This window comes from Epinephelus lanceolatus, chromosome 1, assembly GCF_041903045.1.
Source record: "Epinephelus lanceolatus isolate andai-2023 chromosome 1, ASM4190304v1, whole genome shotgun sequence".
NCBI classification, from domain to species: Eukaryota; Metazoa; Chordata; class Actinopteri; order Perciformes; family Serranidae; genus Epinephelus; species Epinephelus lanceolatus.
Genome location: NC_135734.1, coordinates 21994521 through 22013250, shown reverse-complemented (window position 1 = coordinate 22013250; position 18730 = coordinate 21994521). Strand labels below are relative to the sequence as shown.

The following is an 18730-nucleotide window of genomic DNA, read 5'->3' as shown; positions in this document are numbered from 1 at the left end:
TAAGCAAGTCACACAATAAATTGCATTCCAGGAGCCTCAGCAAGGCAAGGCAACACAAATAATGATGCAGTCCAAGCGTATGTGTTGTTTCTCTTATAAACGTCAGGCTGTCTTTGCTGGTAAATTGATTGATCGTGCTCTTACAGCTTCCAGTAGCATTCTCATGTATTCTCTCATATTTTCTTTTCTTGTTTGAATGCTTGAAATTCGATAGTCTGAGACCTGCAGTTCAGTCACTAGCTTGCAGGAGTGTGCAGAACTAATAGTGTGTATTGCAAGTTTTCTCAGCTTGTTATAGCATGACAACAAACCTGGCTAATCCCAACGTGCTCTTGAAATGATATTTTAACTCACCAAATGATGCACTTCTTAATGAATTCATGAAGTTAGTGGGACTTGCTTTGCTCTCCTCGGCTCATGTGAGAAAAAACATTGCCGCCTCTTTCCGCATGAAAAGAGATACTGTCATACTTACATGCACTTTACACATAAGCAAGCTTGTTGTAGACTCAACTGCGCACATGTGCGTCCATGCATGTTTAAATCTGAGCATTCTGCACACCAAGTCTGTGTGTCCTTATCTAAGGCTGCTTATAAGATGTCTCCTTAGCGAGCAGGTTTAACTGGGGATAGATTTGTTGTGCAGGAGTACTCAGCCATACCAGCGACCTGTTATGATAATTAGCAAAAAGCCTGTGGGCCTGTTAAACACTGATAATGTCAGGAGGATTGATGGGCTGCGTAGGTTCGGGGTGAGGACGAGATGGAGCAAGTGGAGAAGGGGAAAGAAGGGCAACGAGTGATCTAAGAGGGCAAATGAGGAAAGAAAAGAGGGCTGGAAGAAAAAAAAAGAGTTTCAGGAGCTAGGTGTAATATGCAGATATGTTGATTAGTAGTAGAGAGGATATGGGAAAATGTGTGACATAGTCCTCCCTTTGTTCCTCACAGCTGATCACTGTTACCTTGCTCACTTGAGACTAACCTGTGTGGTCCTATAGAGACGTACAATATGCTCCCTCTACATCGACTTTGCCGCCTGTGACAGATTTTCTAGATATCTGGCCGTTCATAGCGGTGGACATGCCTGTCAGGTATTGACGAGGGAAAGACACAGCTTTTTGATAAATTGCACGATGCTCCTGCTTGCCTGTGTCTGTCAGAATACATCAATCGCCTGGCTAACCCATCAGTTCAAGGTAGCTTGGTTTGTTGGCTGCCCAGCTACTGTTGCCACCCCCCCACCACCACCACCACCTCACCACCATCACCACCACCACCACCTTACCTCCTGCCCCACCTCCCCTCTGCCTGTTGTGGGAATAAAAGCATTTAGCCATGCTTGAGAAGTCTTTTCATCTCAGCGTGTGCTGGGTTCTATTACACTGAGATGGCCATAACAGAATGGTTTAAAGGCAACATTGAGACATTAGATACACTGTTATTATGTGTATATAGCTGCAGGCTGACTGCTCAACACATGAATCTTAAGCAGATGAGGGGTAGCACTCTGAACAGGGGCTGGTGGAGGGAAGACAGAAGTAAGGGTGCTCACAGTCAGGCTGCAGCACTTCAGTCTGCACTCCAGACTACTTTTCTGATGTTTGGGACTTGTCCCCATTTTGAACTGTTGCTATTCAGGCTACTTGGTTGTAGCCACAGCGAGATATTGACCCAACTTTATGCTGATATCTCCCGGAACATCTTCTGAAAATGTACTTCTCAGTGACATTTCATTGCAAAAAATATCACACGTTCCTTATATGACAGCTGCTGACATGTGTTTGTAGGTTAGTATGGCTGCACTGAAACATTCATGAACAGTTTGTTCTACGTGAAACACATAGTTTTGCACCCAATCCAGCCTATTAAGTGTTGGTTATTTGTAGCTATAATCCTCATACATATGGGTCAGTAGGGGCCTGCTGCACTTACTAGTAGGTTCAGAAGGCTGTTATCAGTTCAGTAGGTTTCACTCTCACTTTCTTTAGATTTAAAACAACTTGGCAACACTTAGGAAAAATATCATGGCTGGGCATAAATATTGGTTTTACATGGCACTCGAACCTCGGTCTTCTGGGTTAGGGTTAGCCCTTTTGTGTGAAGGCCCTTTCTGGCAGAAAGCCCTTTCTCACTCACAGACAGTTTCATTTCATGACCTGATAATGGCCTTCTCATGCTAATGGTAGATGTGGTCGGCCCCTACTAACCCATGGTGCTTATCAACACTGATAGCGACCATTTAATGGCATGATAACAGCAAATTGACCAATTTTTTTTTGCAGCAATTCCAAATCTGAGACAATTTTGACAGTTTCCATTTTTAGCCAAGCTAGCATGTGACTGTAGTGATAGCGACAGATGTCTTTGTGTCCATCAACCCGTCAAAAGTTGAACTTAGTTTATCACAGGGCGCAGCTGTCGCACCCTGAAAAATAGAACTTGTGCTCTCTACAGCGGCGTTGCTCTGGTGTTTCAGCGCACCTGCCATGCGTCTACATTGAAAACAATGGATTTGAGGGCACTAAAAATGTGACATGTGTATGGCCCTTATGGTTGCTTAACCTCAGACACAACCTGCCGCCGCACTTTTGAAAGCTGGCACTGAAAAGACACAAGAGTAGCACCCAGCACCCGACCTTGTGTTTTCCAGGCGTGTGTACGGCCCCTTAGGCTTCTAGCCTCGATGAATTTAATATGAAATGCGTCAGCCACATCTGTGCACTTTAATTCACCACAAACAACACATGGAAACATGTTTACTGTACACTAACATTATAAACATTACATTATGAGAGCCTTATAGGAGTGTTTGCCATAAACTCAAGAACTTGCTTTACACCTGTTGTTTCAGGTCAACAAGAGTGGGTGGTTTGAGTTCATTTCTCCCACATTAAATAGATTTTGGCTGTAAACTCTGTTTGGCTCTAACCTTTATTGATCATGTACACACCTTGGATGCTCAAGGGTATAATTCATAGCAGTGCTGCTCCTTCACAGATGTACATTTCTGCTCTGAAACAGACCCACACTTACAGGCCTACAAATACAACATATAGCCTACAGTCAATCCATGCACAAGTTTATATATCCACCTACTTTATCATGTTTTTCACAAACTAGTTGAGTTATTTCATGCACATTATTATTGGTACAGCATGATGAAACTTTTTCTGCATGGGACGAAATGCCAGCTGTCCATTATTAGAGTGAAAAAAATGCAATAAAATAAAGGTCAGGATGTCACTGATATAAAACACTGATGTAGCCAAGTCTTTTATTTCTGCTCACACCGTGGTTTCTATTCTTTACTCACATTTCTGTGACACCACATAGAAATGTTGCCGCCTCATCACTGAGCTGATGGCAGTTTTTCACTCTCAAATAGTTTGACTTTGCTCTTGATTCAGAAGCTGAGAGCAAAACCACAAACTAAAACAGTCGTGATGTAATTAATTTACTGTTAATTCAATTTGCCGAGGATAAAGAAATCAACATTTTGAGATATGATATGGTATTTTGGTTGAAAGTAGCCAATTTGTGCAGGTCTGAAGAAATGAATTATTTATCTGGGTTTTAAGACAAAGTTAGTGATCAGGCCTGCACTCACAATTGGAGAGGCATTTGGCTTCATGCACAGAAAGTGGTGACTAAAACAACTTCAAGTGTCTTTTACAGCCTTTTTTTATCAGCATGACATGATTTACTTGAACCTTTCAGGCTGACATTAATCTCAGTGAGGTAAATTCCTTCACTAAATTATCAGACAAATGTAAGCGATGTGATGACATTTCAGAAATATTTTGCTGGCAGCAAAAAGAGCCACATCTCTGTCACATTTTACTCGTGATTTGATTCCAGTTAACGATCGTTGCTTCGGCAGCGAATCATCGTCAGTGTAAAAAATGTGCCTCTCTGCATGCAGATTATTGTGCTGTTCCCTGATGAAGGCCACACAGGCAACATCTGAAACACACTGAAGTTGTTTGGAGTGTCCTTTTGAACTGGCCATGAAAGGGAGGCTTTTAGAGTATTTGCCTGAAGAGCACCTTGGGCTCTCTTTTCATTAAGCTGTGACTGGAAACCACACGAAAACCTGACCGAGGCCTTCCAACCTGTCGACCTCACAGACAGTACACCAGCCTGAATTCACCCCGTTCTCATTTATTCTTCATTAAGATTTTAATTAACATAAAAAGAAACATAAATGGAGTTCACTGCTCACACACACATCCTCAAAGCTTTACAGTTCTGAAATACAGACAGGTCTGGCCCAGGTCTGACGTAGGCAATAAAGAGAGGAGACCTGTGAACCCTCTGACCTATAACAACACTGCTCTACCTTCTGCATGACTCCCTCTGTCTTTCTGTCCACTAACAAGCGGCCTATATCTGAAATGGGGGCAGCTGATTGACCAGTCTCAACCAGTGACCGCTCTGCACAAACTGTCAAAACAATTTTCAGTACAGATCAATAACGCTGGTATAGCCTGATTAAAACAAAAGCATTTGATTTTTTTTCACATTGTAACTGTGTGCTTTAATTGTGATTATTATCGTTTTAATAATGGCTGCATTGATATTTTTTGACCCATTGAATTTGGTTCAGTTTTATTATATTCAAGATTTTTACCAGTGGATATCGGCTATATGTGTTTGTGTGCGTGTGCGCGGTGGTAATCCGGCAGCTGCTCCAGCCTCAGGAGAGCCTGAGACAGAGGAGTGAGGGAAATGAAAGTGGAGGGATGATAGCGGAGGGGCGCCCTCAGAGAGCTTGGGATCATTGATGGGGCTCTCTGGAGAAGAGAACAAACAAACTTTAAATCAGAAAGGATGAGAGGGGCCACGGCCTGCAGAAATGGAACCCTCTACAGAGTGTGTGTGCGCTCTGTTTGTGTGTTTGCCACCGTGTGTGTGTGTATGTGTATACACTTTTTTGTCTTGCCTGCAAAGCTCATTCAGCTGAGCATGAAAAGTTTTGGAGCCTGGGTAAAGTCACGTCCATAAATGAAATCTGGGCTCATGGTACAGTATAACCAAGGTTTTTCCAGGGCTGTAAAGAGGCTTATAGGTAGTAATGTCACCAGCAGGGTTTGCTGTGCTCGGGAAGATGTGCCAGAGACTCTCAGGAGTGAACAACAAGCTTTGAGAGGAAAGATAAGGCAGCTGGAATCTGTTCAGAAGCCATAAGCAAAGATTAGATTTACTAAACATTTTCCTCCACATTTGTGGTCGGCGCGTTTTCCTTCAGGTGGCCACGGAACCCTCCTCCTGAGAGATTCATGGGTTTAATGTGCTGAGCGAAATGTAACATTAGCATAGGCATTATACAGCAAACACTTCTTAACATTTAGATGAAACATGAGCCTGTGCACACATTATCCTGGCGGCACCCTCATGCTTTTGTATTGTATGTGGACAGACAATACACAAATACATGTGGCAGACGTAATGATGTTAGGATATAAACTAGTTAGATACTGCTTTTTATTGGAAATGTAAAACTGAAATAGGAGCTTTCCCACACTGTAAGTGGAAACATAGGTTATTCAGACCAACTTGGATCCAGCTATTAGACATTTTAAGTAGTTGGTTGGGTTCAGAAATCCCCTTAAGTCTGTAGTTATGTTTACTGGGGGACTGGTCCCAAACAACAAAAATATTCAAGTGTGCATTTTCTGTTATTGTGGGGATAGTAACAGTTTTTTTAAAGTTATTTTGAGACCAAGGCTCAAGAAGTGGAAGAATGGGTTAGTGCAATGGTGGAAACAGCATCATATGAATGTATGCTTTGTAGAATAAGTGGAGATCAGAGGGAAGGGGCGTCCCCCTGGGATCGGTATTGGGCTTTCACTAAAATACAGGATACATCTAAATGGTCCACAACTCTCACCAGAACCCCCTCCATCAATCACATCATTCCTGTCCCTCAGCAACTTCACTGGCACCCAGTTAAATACCACATTGACTCCTCACCTTTAAGGCCATACACAACCTGGCTTCTCTGTACCTCTACCAACTCTTGCACATCCACACCCCCACCTGCACTCTCAGGTCGTCCTCTTCCATCCACCTCACTGTCCCTGGGGTCTAGAGCAGGGGTGTTAAACTCACTTCAGTTCATGGGCCACATGCAGCTAAATTTAATCTCAAGTGTGCTGGACCAGTAAAATCATCACATAAATAACAACCCCTTTAGATTGTTCCCCTTTTGTTAGTGTAAAGAAGTCCATTCTGAAAACATTCAAACAGCCTGAGATATCCTGAGAAAAATATGTGCACATTTAACAGTATGTCTCAGTTTTTTTCACATTCATTCGGTCGACTACTCACTTTCATTATATGTGACTTTTCTTAATAATTTCCCACTAAAGTGGAAGCTATTGAAGATGCAGGTTATGTCATCCTCTGCCCTACAAACCATTTCCAATCTTAAGATTTGTCTGTCTAATGTTGTGTTCACAGCAAACGCAATGTGAATTTTCACGTTGCGTTACTCATGCGAGTTTAATCGCTAGAATATTTTGTGTTGACTCGCTTTATACGCACGTGAAATCACTGAATCAATGAATGAACTTCCGCCGGTATGTTCTTGGCATCATACATCCCTGGAGGATCTCAGTGCTGATTGGTTATCACAGTGGGAATTGGTCCCTGAAGTTCAGATTTTTCAACTCTCGCAAACAAGCGTATGACACAAAACCGCGCTATTGCTTCATTGGTGCTGCTAAATTTGCATATTTTGCATTGTTCGCGTCGCGTCCATTGTGCCGCCCTGCAGGAATTTGTGTCTAAGGGCGTCTTTCCATTGGCTTTTCTTGTAATTCACTCGAGCAAATTGTTTTGCACCAAACAGGGTTCCACCCATATTGTTCTGAGATAGCAGTCTGATACAGATTCTTTTGTACTGAAGCTGCTGGTTGACAATTTTTTTCCGCCAGTCTTCAGCAATTTTCCTGAAACCTGGCACCTCTTAGCCTCGATATCAGGTGTGCAATGTCATCCAGTGGGCCGGATTGGACTGTTTGACGAGCCGGTTCTGGCCCCTGGGCCATATGTTTGACACCCCTGGTCTAGAGCCTTCAGCCGCTCTGCCCCCCGCCTCTGGAACTCGCTCCCACCGGACATTTGTAGCATCAACTCTCTCTCCATTTTCAAATCCCGCCTCAAAACTTACCTCTTTCAAATAGCCTATTGAATATGACTCCTGTCTGTCTAGCCACACACATCCACTATTTACTGTAAACTTGTTTTGCTGAATGTTTATTTTATGTTACTTTATTCCTTATCTCTTTGACTTTTTTAATCTGCTGTTATTTTCTCTATCTCTGCCTGTAAGGTGACCTTGAGTGTCGTGAGAGGCGCCTATAAATAAAATGTAATATTATTATTAATAGTTATCAGTCTTCTCTGTGACTATGTGACACTGTAGTTAGACTCTCAAAATATGTATGACATGTTTTCCTTGTTTTTTTTTTTCCTTTACTTCTTGGATTTCTTTGTTTATTTTTACTAGATATATGTACGAGAGTCTGTCTCCAAAATACAAAAAAAAATCCCTGAAAAGAATAATATATATGCCATGTACCAAGCATTTCAAAAACAAATAAAAATTAAATTTAAATAAAGATATAAACTGCTAAATACATGACTGCAACTGTAAGAACGTTTCACACACACACACACACACACACACACACATACAGTACAGGCCAAAAGTTTGGACACACCTTCTCATTCAATGTGTTTTCTTTATTTTCATGACTATTTACATTGTAGATTCTCACTGAAGGCATCAAAACTATGAATGAACACATGTGGAGTTATGTACTTAACAAAAAAAGGTGAAATAACTGAAAACATGTTTTATATTCTAGTTTCTTCAAAATAGCCACCCTTTGCTCTGATTACTGCTTTGCACACTCTTGGCATTCTCTCGATGAGCTTCAAGAGGTAGTCACCTGAAATGGTTTCCACTTCACAGGTGTGCCTTATCAGGGTTAATTAGTGGAATTTCTTGCTTTATCAATGGGGTTGGGACCATCAGTTGTGTTGTGCAGAAGTCAGGTTAATACACAGCCGACAGCCCTATTGGACAACTGTTAAAATTCATATTATGGCAAGAACCAATCAGCTAACTAAAGAAAAACCAGTGGCCATCATTACTTTAAGAAATGAAGGTCAGTCAGTCCGGAAAATTGCAAAAACTTTAAATGTGTCCCCAAGTGGAGTCGCAAAAACCATGAAGCGCTACAACGAAACTGGCACACATGAGGACCAACCCAGGAAAGGAAGACCAAGAGTCACCTCTGCTTCTGAGGATAAGTTCATCCGAGTCACCAGCCTCAGAAATCGCAAGTTAACAGCAGCTCAGATCAGAGACCAGATGAATGCCACACAGAGTTCTAGCAGCAGACCCATCTCTAGAACAACTGTTAAGAGGAGACTGCGCCAATCAGGCCTTCATGGTCAAATAGCTGCTAGGAAACCACTGCTAAGGAGAGGCAACAAGCAGAAGAGATTTGTTTGGGCCAAGAAACACAAGGAATGGACATTAGACCAGTGGAAATCTGTGCTTTGGTCTGATGAGTCCAAATTTGAGATCTTTGGTTCCAACTGCCGTGTCTTTGTGAGACGCAGAAAAGGTGAACGGATGGATTCCACGTGCCTGGTTCCCACTGTGAAGCATGGAGGAGGAGGTGTGATGGTGTGGGGGTGTTTTGCTGGTGACACTGTTGGGGATTTATTCAAAATTGAAGGCACACTGAACCAGCATGGCTACCACAGCATCCTGCAGCGACATGCCATCCCATCCGGTTTGCGTTTAGTTGGACGATCATTTATTTTTCAACAGGACAATGACCCCAAACACACCTCCAGGCTGTGTAAGGGCTATTTGACCAAGAAGGAGAGTGATGGAGTGCTGCGGCAGATGACCTGGCCTCCACAGTCACCGGACCTGAACCCAATCCAGATGGTTTGGGGTGAGCTGGACCGCAGAGTGAAGGCAAAGGGGCCAACAAGTGCTAAACACCTCTGGGAACTCCTTCAAGACTGTTGGAAAACCATTTCAGGTGACTACCTCTTGAAGCTCATGGAGAGAATGCCAAGAGTGTGCAAAGCAGTAATCAGAGCAAAGGGTGGCTATTTTGAAGAAACTAGAATATAAAACATGTTTTCAGTTTTTTCACCTTTTTTTGTTAAGTACATAACTCCACATGTGTTCATTCATAGTTTTGATGCCTTCAGTGAGAATCTACAATGTAAATAGTCATGAAAATAAAGAAAACGCATTGAATGAGAAGGTGTGTCCAAACTTTTGGCCTGTACTGTACACACACACACACACACACACACACACACACACACACACACACACATCTGTGGGTTAAAATTTACTTTAAGCTAAGCGCGCCCTTCTGTCCCATTACTGTCAAGAGAATGCTATAATTAACCAGACCAAGGTCCCTGGGGAAGTGTGCAGATAATCAGGTGAGATTAGATGCTTTTTGTGTGTCGCAGGTGTCAGGTGAAAAGCAATTATCCTCAAATACTGTAAATTATGACCTACAGGATTAAATGCACAGTCACACAAATGCAGAGAAGAACACACTGACACAGAGGTAAAATGTGCAAATACAGGTAGCACACATGCAGCTGCCCCACACAGACACACTGTATATAGTACTGTACACAGACACAGTCCATAAAGATGTACCCTCAACCACATGACTCATAAAATGTGCATGTCTCTTCTTTACTTAGACCAAGTGGTTTATTGTGTTTGAAAGGAGTCAAAAGAAATGATTATTTTTTCAACATTTCTTGCTCTGATTTTTTTCCCCCCTCTGCACACAGTGACAACAACAGAGGCGCCTCGGTGTCTAAGTTAATGAGGGCACTGTGCTGAGAATAAAAGCAAAGTATCACTAAAGAGTGTTTACTTATGAATCAGAGAGTATGAGGCTGGAATAAATTGAGGAGTTTATACAAAAGTAAATAATTCAGCAGATTTGTTTAATCCTCAGAGAAGCTGTTGTGGTGTATATTAGATTGTTTGTTTCTTTGCAGCACAAATTTATTTGAATTTAAAGTCTTTGCTGCAACAAACCGTTAAAAGCACCAATAAGCCGCTATAAAAGCATATGAATTTCTCGCAAATAATGCCCCTCTTCTCTTCTCTGTCTCTCTCAGTCTCGTACCAGGTAAAGCAGGGGACGTGTGAGGTGGTGGCCATCCATCGCTGCTGTAATAAGAATAAGATTGAGGAACGCTCTCAAACCGTCAAGTGTTCCTGTTTCCCTGGGCAGGTCGCTGGCACCACCAGAGCCAGACCCTCCTGTGTGGAAGGTAAAACTCCACAGCCCTGTGTGTATGTGCGTGTGAATGTGTATATTCATATAGCCCTAGTGATATAGTGTATTTACAACCTCTCAATCCAGATCATTTTCCAACAGTGCAAATTTTCCTCACAATAAGACATCTCCATTTCAAGTATAAGGAGTCAGCATACGGGTTCCTTTCTTATAAAAATATTAATTTGTTTACATGTCATCATATATTAAAACTATGTAATGAAAACCAGCACGATGTGATATTTTGAAGCAGAACTTTTCTCCTGAGCAAATCACCTTCATGACAATGATTCTAGTAAAGCAACAGTTGACTGTAAGTCTGGTTATACTGGTCGGATGCAGTTGCACCAACTACTTCAGCTGCAGCTGCAGCAACCTTTTGAACCCTTAGTTAATTTCTAAAATTACTTTAAATCATAGACCGTATTTAATAATGGACGTAGCTACCATGATGTCACCCACTGCTTCGTGGACTCCTGTTTTGAAGCCCTGAGTTCGGTATTTTGGCTGTTGCCATCTTGGTTTTTTTGGAACCAGAAGTGAGGGGTAGATCTGACTCACAGGCCCAGTTCAGACCAGTGATTCATGCCAAGACAAAAACATTTTAGAACATTGCAGAGAAAAGTTGCAGCGGTGTGATCTGGCAAGTCTGAGCTCAACTCAAGCCGGCTGATGGTGTCACCTGCAACTCTGCCGGACAAATCACCCGCAGCTGGTTTTAAATCGTAAAGCACGTCACCTGTTTCTACAGCCAGTCGGCTTCTAGTGAAGTCCGCTGGTCAAATCAAAATGACCACAGACAGCATTGTTAATTTGCTGCAGCAGGTGCTCCGTCCCCTCCCAACCTTCTGTTTCCATCCTCACGGATGGTGGGTCGCTGCTGCTGCTTGCTGTATGTGTTTATGCCCCCTCACACACACACACACACACACACACACACACACACACACACACACACAGACACACACACACACACACACACACACACACACACACACATTCTCATTGACTAAATGATTAGCGCTGCTTACTTATCATTGTGGAGTATTTATTATGAATACAGTCCATCTAATGCTCATTTTGTTCCTGTTTTTGCCGTTTCATCATTACTACAAAGGCAGCTGTAGCTAGTATCTCACTATCACTATCCTCATTCAAATTTTAAGAAGCTACAAATTATTTTCAGCCACTAAATAAGTCTGAAAAGCTGGAAATCAGAATGGAAGTACAGAGAGTTGTGGCATAGAGATGATACACTGGCTCATCTAGTTGCATTGGTATGAACCAGCAGGTTTTTGGAACGCTGTAGAACAACGCCTCACAGACAGCCTGCCACTCAAGAAGCCCCAAATCTGCATAACTTTAAGACTTAATAAAATGTAAACTCATGAGTTATATTAAAATTGCCCCCCCCCCCCCCCCCCCCCCCCCCCATACAGTTGTCATGAAATGTTAAAATTAGCCATGGAGACCAAAACCATTTTTTTGTACCAGGCTGTAAACACGTTTATTTCTTCTGTTAAAGCAGCTGTGTGGAACTTTACGTTTTCGTTGATTATAGCGTCCCCTTTGGTCGAAGCAGTATGACACCCACAGCCTGGTGTCGTAAAATTCCGACTGCAGCTAGCATTCGGTTTCATTCATAAAATCTCGACTGCAACTGGCAATTACCGCATGCATTTGTTTTGGAGAGCGAGAGGAAAATCATAAATGTTGTGGTGTAGCTCTGAATTTCTTATAAACTGAGGACAACTGCCTGCTGTATATTTGTGTTCATAGTCACAGTCACAGATAATTTTATGGTGTTTGTTGTAACGTTACTAGACAAAAGCGGTTCACATCAGCTACATTTAGCTTGCTTATAACTTCCATGTCGTCATATATTGAAGTGAAACAACGTCTAACAAGTTGCAGTATATTCTCTAAATAAAAACAAAAATTACAGACCTGTCGAATAGGAAAAGGGCCAACTCGGGATCAGTTTTAAAACCTTTCAAATCTCTCAGCTCTCTCCACTTGGTGAATGCCCGACCGAGGTTTACACGCGTTTGGGCTCGAGCCCTATCACTGTCCCGTTTAGCCTTCTTCTGTTCCTGTTCTTTTTCTTTTAGATGGTGCTCCTTCTTTATCCGCCATGACATCAAAAGTACAACCAAGTCCTTATAGATACATCTGGTAAAACTGTTATGTGTTCAGCAATGCCCGTTGCGTACCGCGTACTCGAAGAACACTCTCTGTAAACATGGCTCCTTCTTCTGTGGTTTAATGGCTGCGGGCCGCTGCAGGCGTGCAGACTTACTTCCGCCTCAAGGGTGCCATATTCTGGTTTGCTGACTTCCGTTGTGTCCGACCCGACCGAGGCTATGCTAAATAGCCATATAGAGAAAGGCTTTTTTGTCGCTGTTGGGTTCAAATAAATATGCAGATCTTCCGGGGGGGTGATACGAACGAGGGACAGTTTTATAAATGGTAAAAAGTTCTGCACAGCTGCTTTAAGTTGAGCATTTTAACATTGGGGTCGATGGGGACTGACTTCCTTCTGGAGCCAGCCCCAAGTGGCCATACAAAGAACTGCAGTTTTTGGCACTTGGTGCTTTGGCTTCATTTTTCAGCCCTGGAGGTTGTCGCTTGGTAGAAACATTTAATTTGCACACTGTATGAAAATATCTTGTTTCTTCTGTTCCAACACTTCATGAAACCTACAGTCAAGGAAATATGCAAACCTAAAACACTGTGTTTTTATGGCTGAACCAATCAAAGAGAAATAATCTGGATGTCTTGTGCATCATTTTCTATACATTTTCAAACATTTTTCTAGCAGGACTTCTTTTTGCTGGACATGTTTGGTTTCTTTTGGACACATTAAGAACATGACTAGAATTCCAAATTATGTTTTGTATGTTTGGACATTGCTCGACTGCACAACATGTTTTTGTAATGATCCACGCAGTGCTGAATCTGAGGGTCAAAGAGGCTAAAAATGTTTTTCTTCTTCTTCTTCTTTTAATCATCCTTGCATCATTAAATTTTCTCCATGAATCATCTCACCTAAAACAAATCATTACCCAGTTCATTACAACATAAATAAATGAGTCCATTGCAGGAAAGATTAATAGGTTGCACTTTTTAAATTGCTGCCAGTTTGGACTCCTGTGTAGAAATTGATTTTCTCATGGCACTAAATCAGGACGACACTGCTCGTCTTCTTGCACAAACACAGCCAAACCTTTTAAAGGTGGATGAAAACATGAAAAGCTGATGGAAAAATGACACCTGGCCTTTCTATCCTTCTTAGCGAGGCCACACAGTAAAGAAACCCACAAGGGGTGAGACAGGGAAGATGAACAAATATCAAAAGGAAGGAACAATAAAATGCTGTCTTAACACTGAGCACTATAAAAACTCATGATCTGAAATTGAAACCGTGAGTAAACGTCTACAGTGGTCTCCTTTGTTTTTATTTTAATACACATACACTGGTGCGCTTCTGAAAATGTTTTAAACAGTATGCTTTTCAGTATAAAGTGAATTAAAACAGTATATCTCTGCCCCTCTAGTCCAACAGTTTGTGGTTCGTCATGTCCCAAGGAGATCCTGTAACATGAAAGGTTAAAGCCACTAATGCAGGTAATGGAAGCCCAGCCACCAGTGTCTCCTTGTCTCTATATTCCCCTGTGTTGTATGAAAGGAGAGGCAAATATACGACAGCTGTCGGCCAAGACGGCCTCGGTCTCAAGTCTGGAAATTTTAAACTGCCGTTTAAAAGGCCTGATTTTATTTGGGACAGCATTCCATTTCATATCTAGACAGGCCACTTGAGTATACGACAGATGGCAATGGAAAAAGTACTTTCTTCTGATCTCTTTTATACGTCAAGACATAACAAGACGTTGAACCCAGGAAGACTAGCGATCACTTTGTGGAAACAAATGGGGATCCAAATTGGCAACAGGGATGTTTGGGTGGAAAATGTGGATAAAATCAGAGCATAAAATCATTATGTTGCTCAAGATGTTCAGTCATTCATTACAAAATACATGCAAAATATATTTGGTAGAGGAAAAATTACAAAGAAAACACATTATCCAAGGAATCCTGCTCACACACACTCAGCAAGCATATACATGTATACATGTGTTTGTGTCTGCTAATGCGCTCTGTGTGTATGTGTAGTGATGACAGACAGATGAAAGCTGCGGGTCATTCTCATAGACCTTTGTTCCACCCGTTTGTCCGCTGTGCGAGCTCCTACCCAGCAAGAAACAAGCAGTGTCACTGACCCCTATCATCCGCAGACGCTCCGCTGAGATCACAAACACACACACAGTGTCGGCCAACTCGATCCAATCACACTGTATTAGCCCCATACCAGAGGAAAATACATAGTTGTCTCATATGTGAGGCGAGCCAGTGAGTCTCCGAAGCACACGGGTTACTCAAACTGTTAAGGTCAGCCAGGGGGTGGACACTCACACACTCACACACCCACATAGAGCTGAATGACTGATAAACTAACACAAATAGAGAGTGATGAGATGTATGGATGAAGATGAAGTGATGTATTTTCTCAGACGTGGAACTTGATGAGATTTGCAGGTTTTTTTGGGCTGGTTGTTTACTTCCAGTGAAAATAGAGTATTAGCACATTATCATCCTAATGCTGTAAATAAATGATATGGTAATTTTCAAGAGGAAAATAAACAAGCCACTCACCCTGCCTCAGCTTTAGTTTGTTTGCTTCTAGTAACAGACTCAAAATAGCTCAGTAACAAGAAGAAATTAAACTTGTTAAGCTCGGTAAATTAAAGCAAAATGCTTATTTTACTTGAGAAACTACTTAGAACTCACTTTTCTGTGTTGTGTGTATTGTGATAATGATTTAAGTGTTGCATTGTTTGGGGTCACACAGACCCTTCTGCTGTGTTAGAAAAAAAAAGAACAATTATTACAAGATTTCTGCATTATTTTATTATCTTTTGACCTTGTTAAACCCAATATGTAGAGGGTGTTTAGTAGTAACCTTTCTCTTTGTCACAAACTGGGCCTGCACATTTAATGAAGATGAAAAAACACAGAAATAACCATGAAGTATTTTTATTACACTAAAAATAAATATATAATGTTGCCAGGAGAGGGGAACATGTGTACGTGTAGAACATGTACATTTGTCCCCCTAAATGAAAACATGAATGTAACAGATGACTTTCGTTTTAATGAAGTTGAAGACATGTCCACCACAAACTGATGAATAGACTCACCAGAACACAGGAAATCAAGTGTTTGGTGCTCTGAATTTGCTGGGTGAGGACATTTGTGTCCCCCAACCAATGTTGAAACCAAACCTATACACTTTCTGCAGACCTCTTGTGAACAAACTGTTTAAAACTTTATTTTTAATGCATTTTTAGGGCCATTAAATCACAGGCAAACAGACAGAGCCGTAACTGATATCAGTATGAACACGTGAACAATATGTGCAGTTAGATCGCCCATCAGTGTCATGTTCAATATAACGTGTGAGCAAATTGCAGTGTTTTGTTTTATATGTTTTTGCCTTATTTTCATAGTTAGATTTTATTTATCTTATTTTGTAATCATGCTGTTTAATGTACAGTCAACACCAATCACAGATATAGAGAATATAAAATCATATGTATTTAAACATGTTGTGTTTTAAGAAGTCATGAAGTATCAAGCTGATAAAACAATATTAAATCTGTGTTTTGTGTCGCTAACAAGGGCCCAGTGTCCTCAGGAGCCAAAGCACAACTATTATCATTATTTAAATTTGCACCCTAAACTGCTCACACTCACTTTTGCACCTTTAGTGTGTTATTTTATTCTATTTAAATTAATTAGTAAAAGTAACAATAATGTGTTTGTATTTCAGTTTGAATCATGTCTGACTTCCTGTGCTGCATGCATGTCCTCAAAGCATCCAAGCACCTTCTGTAATTAGCAATGACAGCCACCCATATAGCACCCAGCTCACTGCCTCTATCCTGTCTCTTGCTATTCCTGCATGTGGCCAGTAGACGGTGCTTTTCCCATTCAAATGACTCCGTCACAAACACACCTGCTGGATCATTTCAACACTATTTTCACCCAATAAAAAAAGTAGATTTGTTGTTTAACCTCTTTGATGAGTTCCTCGATGGGAACGATTGCTTGATAATGATAAAATCAGGCAGCCATAGCAAAGATGATTGGCTTTGTAATGAAAGTTGGGATAAATAAGGAATCATGTGAAGCTTTGGCAGTCTCTCAGAATACGCATTTGCTATTGTTCACTTCTCCTTTAAGACTTGGTTACCAGGAAGAAGGAGTGACACTGATGAGGAGTTAATACAGACGGTTATAACTATGTTACTGAAAGTCATTCAATGATACATTTGTTTTGATAGTCTTAATCAGGTTTCCTCTGTCTCCCTTACAATATCACACACACACACACACACACACACACACACACACACACACACACTCCTCCTTCACACTAGTCATGAGGTTTTCTAATTTCTTATTCAGATCTCACCCCTGAGTCTTGCCACCTCTCACTTCCAAATCCAGTGCTCAGCAGCACTTATCTCATGAGTCATGCTTGACCTCTGAATTCACAGTTACTAAAGATCTCACACACATCCATGCACACACACACTTGCGCGGGTGCACGTTCGCACATGCTACTCTCACCTTTTAGGCTTGAGCACTGATGGAAAGAGACAAACCCCTCTCAGTAGCCAGCCTTTGTAGAAAAGCCACAGTGTAAATGGAGTTACATTATTGATGCAGGCTGAAAGAGGAGTAAATGGCAGCAGGTCCCATTACTGGCTGCTGCACGGTGAGGCCCATTACTGTGAGACTAACTTTTTTTTACAGTGAACTCTGGCCCCTACATTATTCTCGCCATGGATTTTTTTTTTTCTTTTTTTAAATCATGAAACACACTTCTTTTTTATTTTATTTTCTATTAGAATTAGTGACAGCGTTGTGTGTAAATAGTTAGTGCTGTAATAGTAACAACGCACTTTATTTCTTTAGGAACTTTCATACAAGCAATGCTGCACAAAGTGCTTTACGATAAGGAAATTACATCCAGTGAGTGCATCACATGGAAACGGACATAGAGTGAGCATAATTAGAGGGATAGAATAAGGCTGAATATGAATGGTAAGGTAAGATATTGAGTGAGTTTTTTAGTGGTAGAATTGATAATAGCCAACCGATAGGGTTCAAGAGATTAATTTGTTTTTAAGAATACTCTACAGGAGAAGTGATCTGGGTGCATTTGTGTGTCTGCGTCCTACAGATCTCACATCTGGAGACAAAATAGCTTGTCTAAGTGCAGACAAAATGTGTGTCCACTATTTTGCGTTTTACCGCAGTAGCATTCAGGATAAATAAAATGTTTTTGTCCCACTCGGGGTTCTGCCAAATTTTGTTAAGCTCACACAGCTGGTTAGGAATGTGTTGGTTGTAGCCAGGGTTGCATGCACCTCCAGGGAGTGAATGTAAGCCTGTGCAATGTCCAAAAAGTAAGCTACCCTCACATAATGCACGTGGGCTGTTACCCTTCGCTTAGTTGTTGAAAACATACTCGTGACTAAATGTCATTATCAGTACAACAATGTATAAATTACTCTATTAGAGGACGTGCATTCAGAGCACAGGTATTAGCATCAAATGCAGTGTGCTGAATGTAAAGGTGCTCATTATGAGGAATGACTCCGCTGTAGTGCCAAATTATGGATGCATTAGGAGCATTTACTGTTAAGCTCATACCTGCAGAGCTAAATGGAGGCACATTACTGCTTTGTTATTTAACCTATTACAATGTGTCGGGCACTGACACTGCGCTCTGGGCTTCCCTGAGTACCAATCTGAAGACATTTTTTAAAATTGGTCAAACCGTTTGTGCTGTATCTCGTCTGTGGGCACATGGGACTTCATTATATTTTAGGAAAATAACAGTAGTCCCATGTGCCCAATGACTAGATAGAGTATGATAACAAAATGTCTGTTTCTTAGAAACTACAAGGGGCACAATCATCTGTTTGGTTTCTATGAACTCATAACAAGTTGGATATCAAAGACATGCACATATTTTCAGTGTAAAACATATTTCACATGAAAGACATTTAAAGGGACACTTGTCCCACAAAGTGACCATTTGCATATCAATTAGTCGTGCTGTGTCACCTTGAATTCATTAAGTAAACTTTGTCTTTCAAGCATGTCTCCACAGAAAACGGCAAACTTATGCATTTATTGATTGATTGGGAACCATGTTTAGCAATGGCAAAACTATGTCGAGGCATCTGGTTACAATCTCTCACACAACTATAATCCAAATCTCATATAAAAATGTACATATGCAT

General features: G+C 41.3%; 1 protein-coding gene across 2 annotated transcripts in view; it reads left to right on the top strand.

Annotated features, from left to right (window-relative positions):
- The window catches only part of tafa4b (TAFA chemokine like family member 4b), a 52354-nt gene that overhangs the window by 20739 nt on the left and 12885 nt on the right, over positions 1–18730 (top strand). For both annotated transcript variants that reach the window (XM_033626221.2, XM_078167354.1), the window contains one exon: positions 10192–10347. In XM_033626221.2, coding sequence (XP_033482112.1) covers positions 10192–10347 — 156 coding nt within the window. The remainder of the gene's footprint in view (positions 1–10191; positions 10348–18730) is intronic.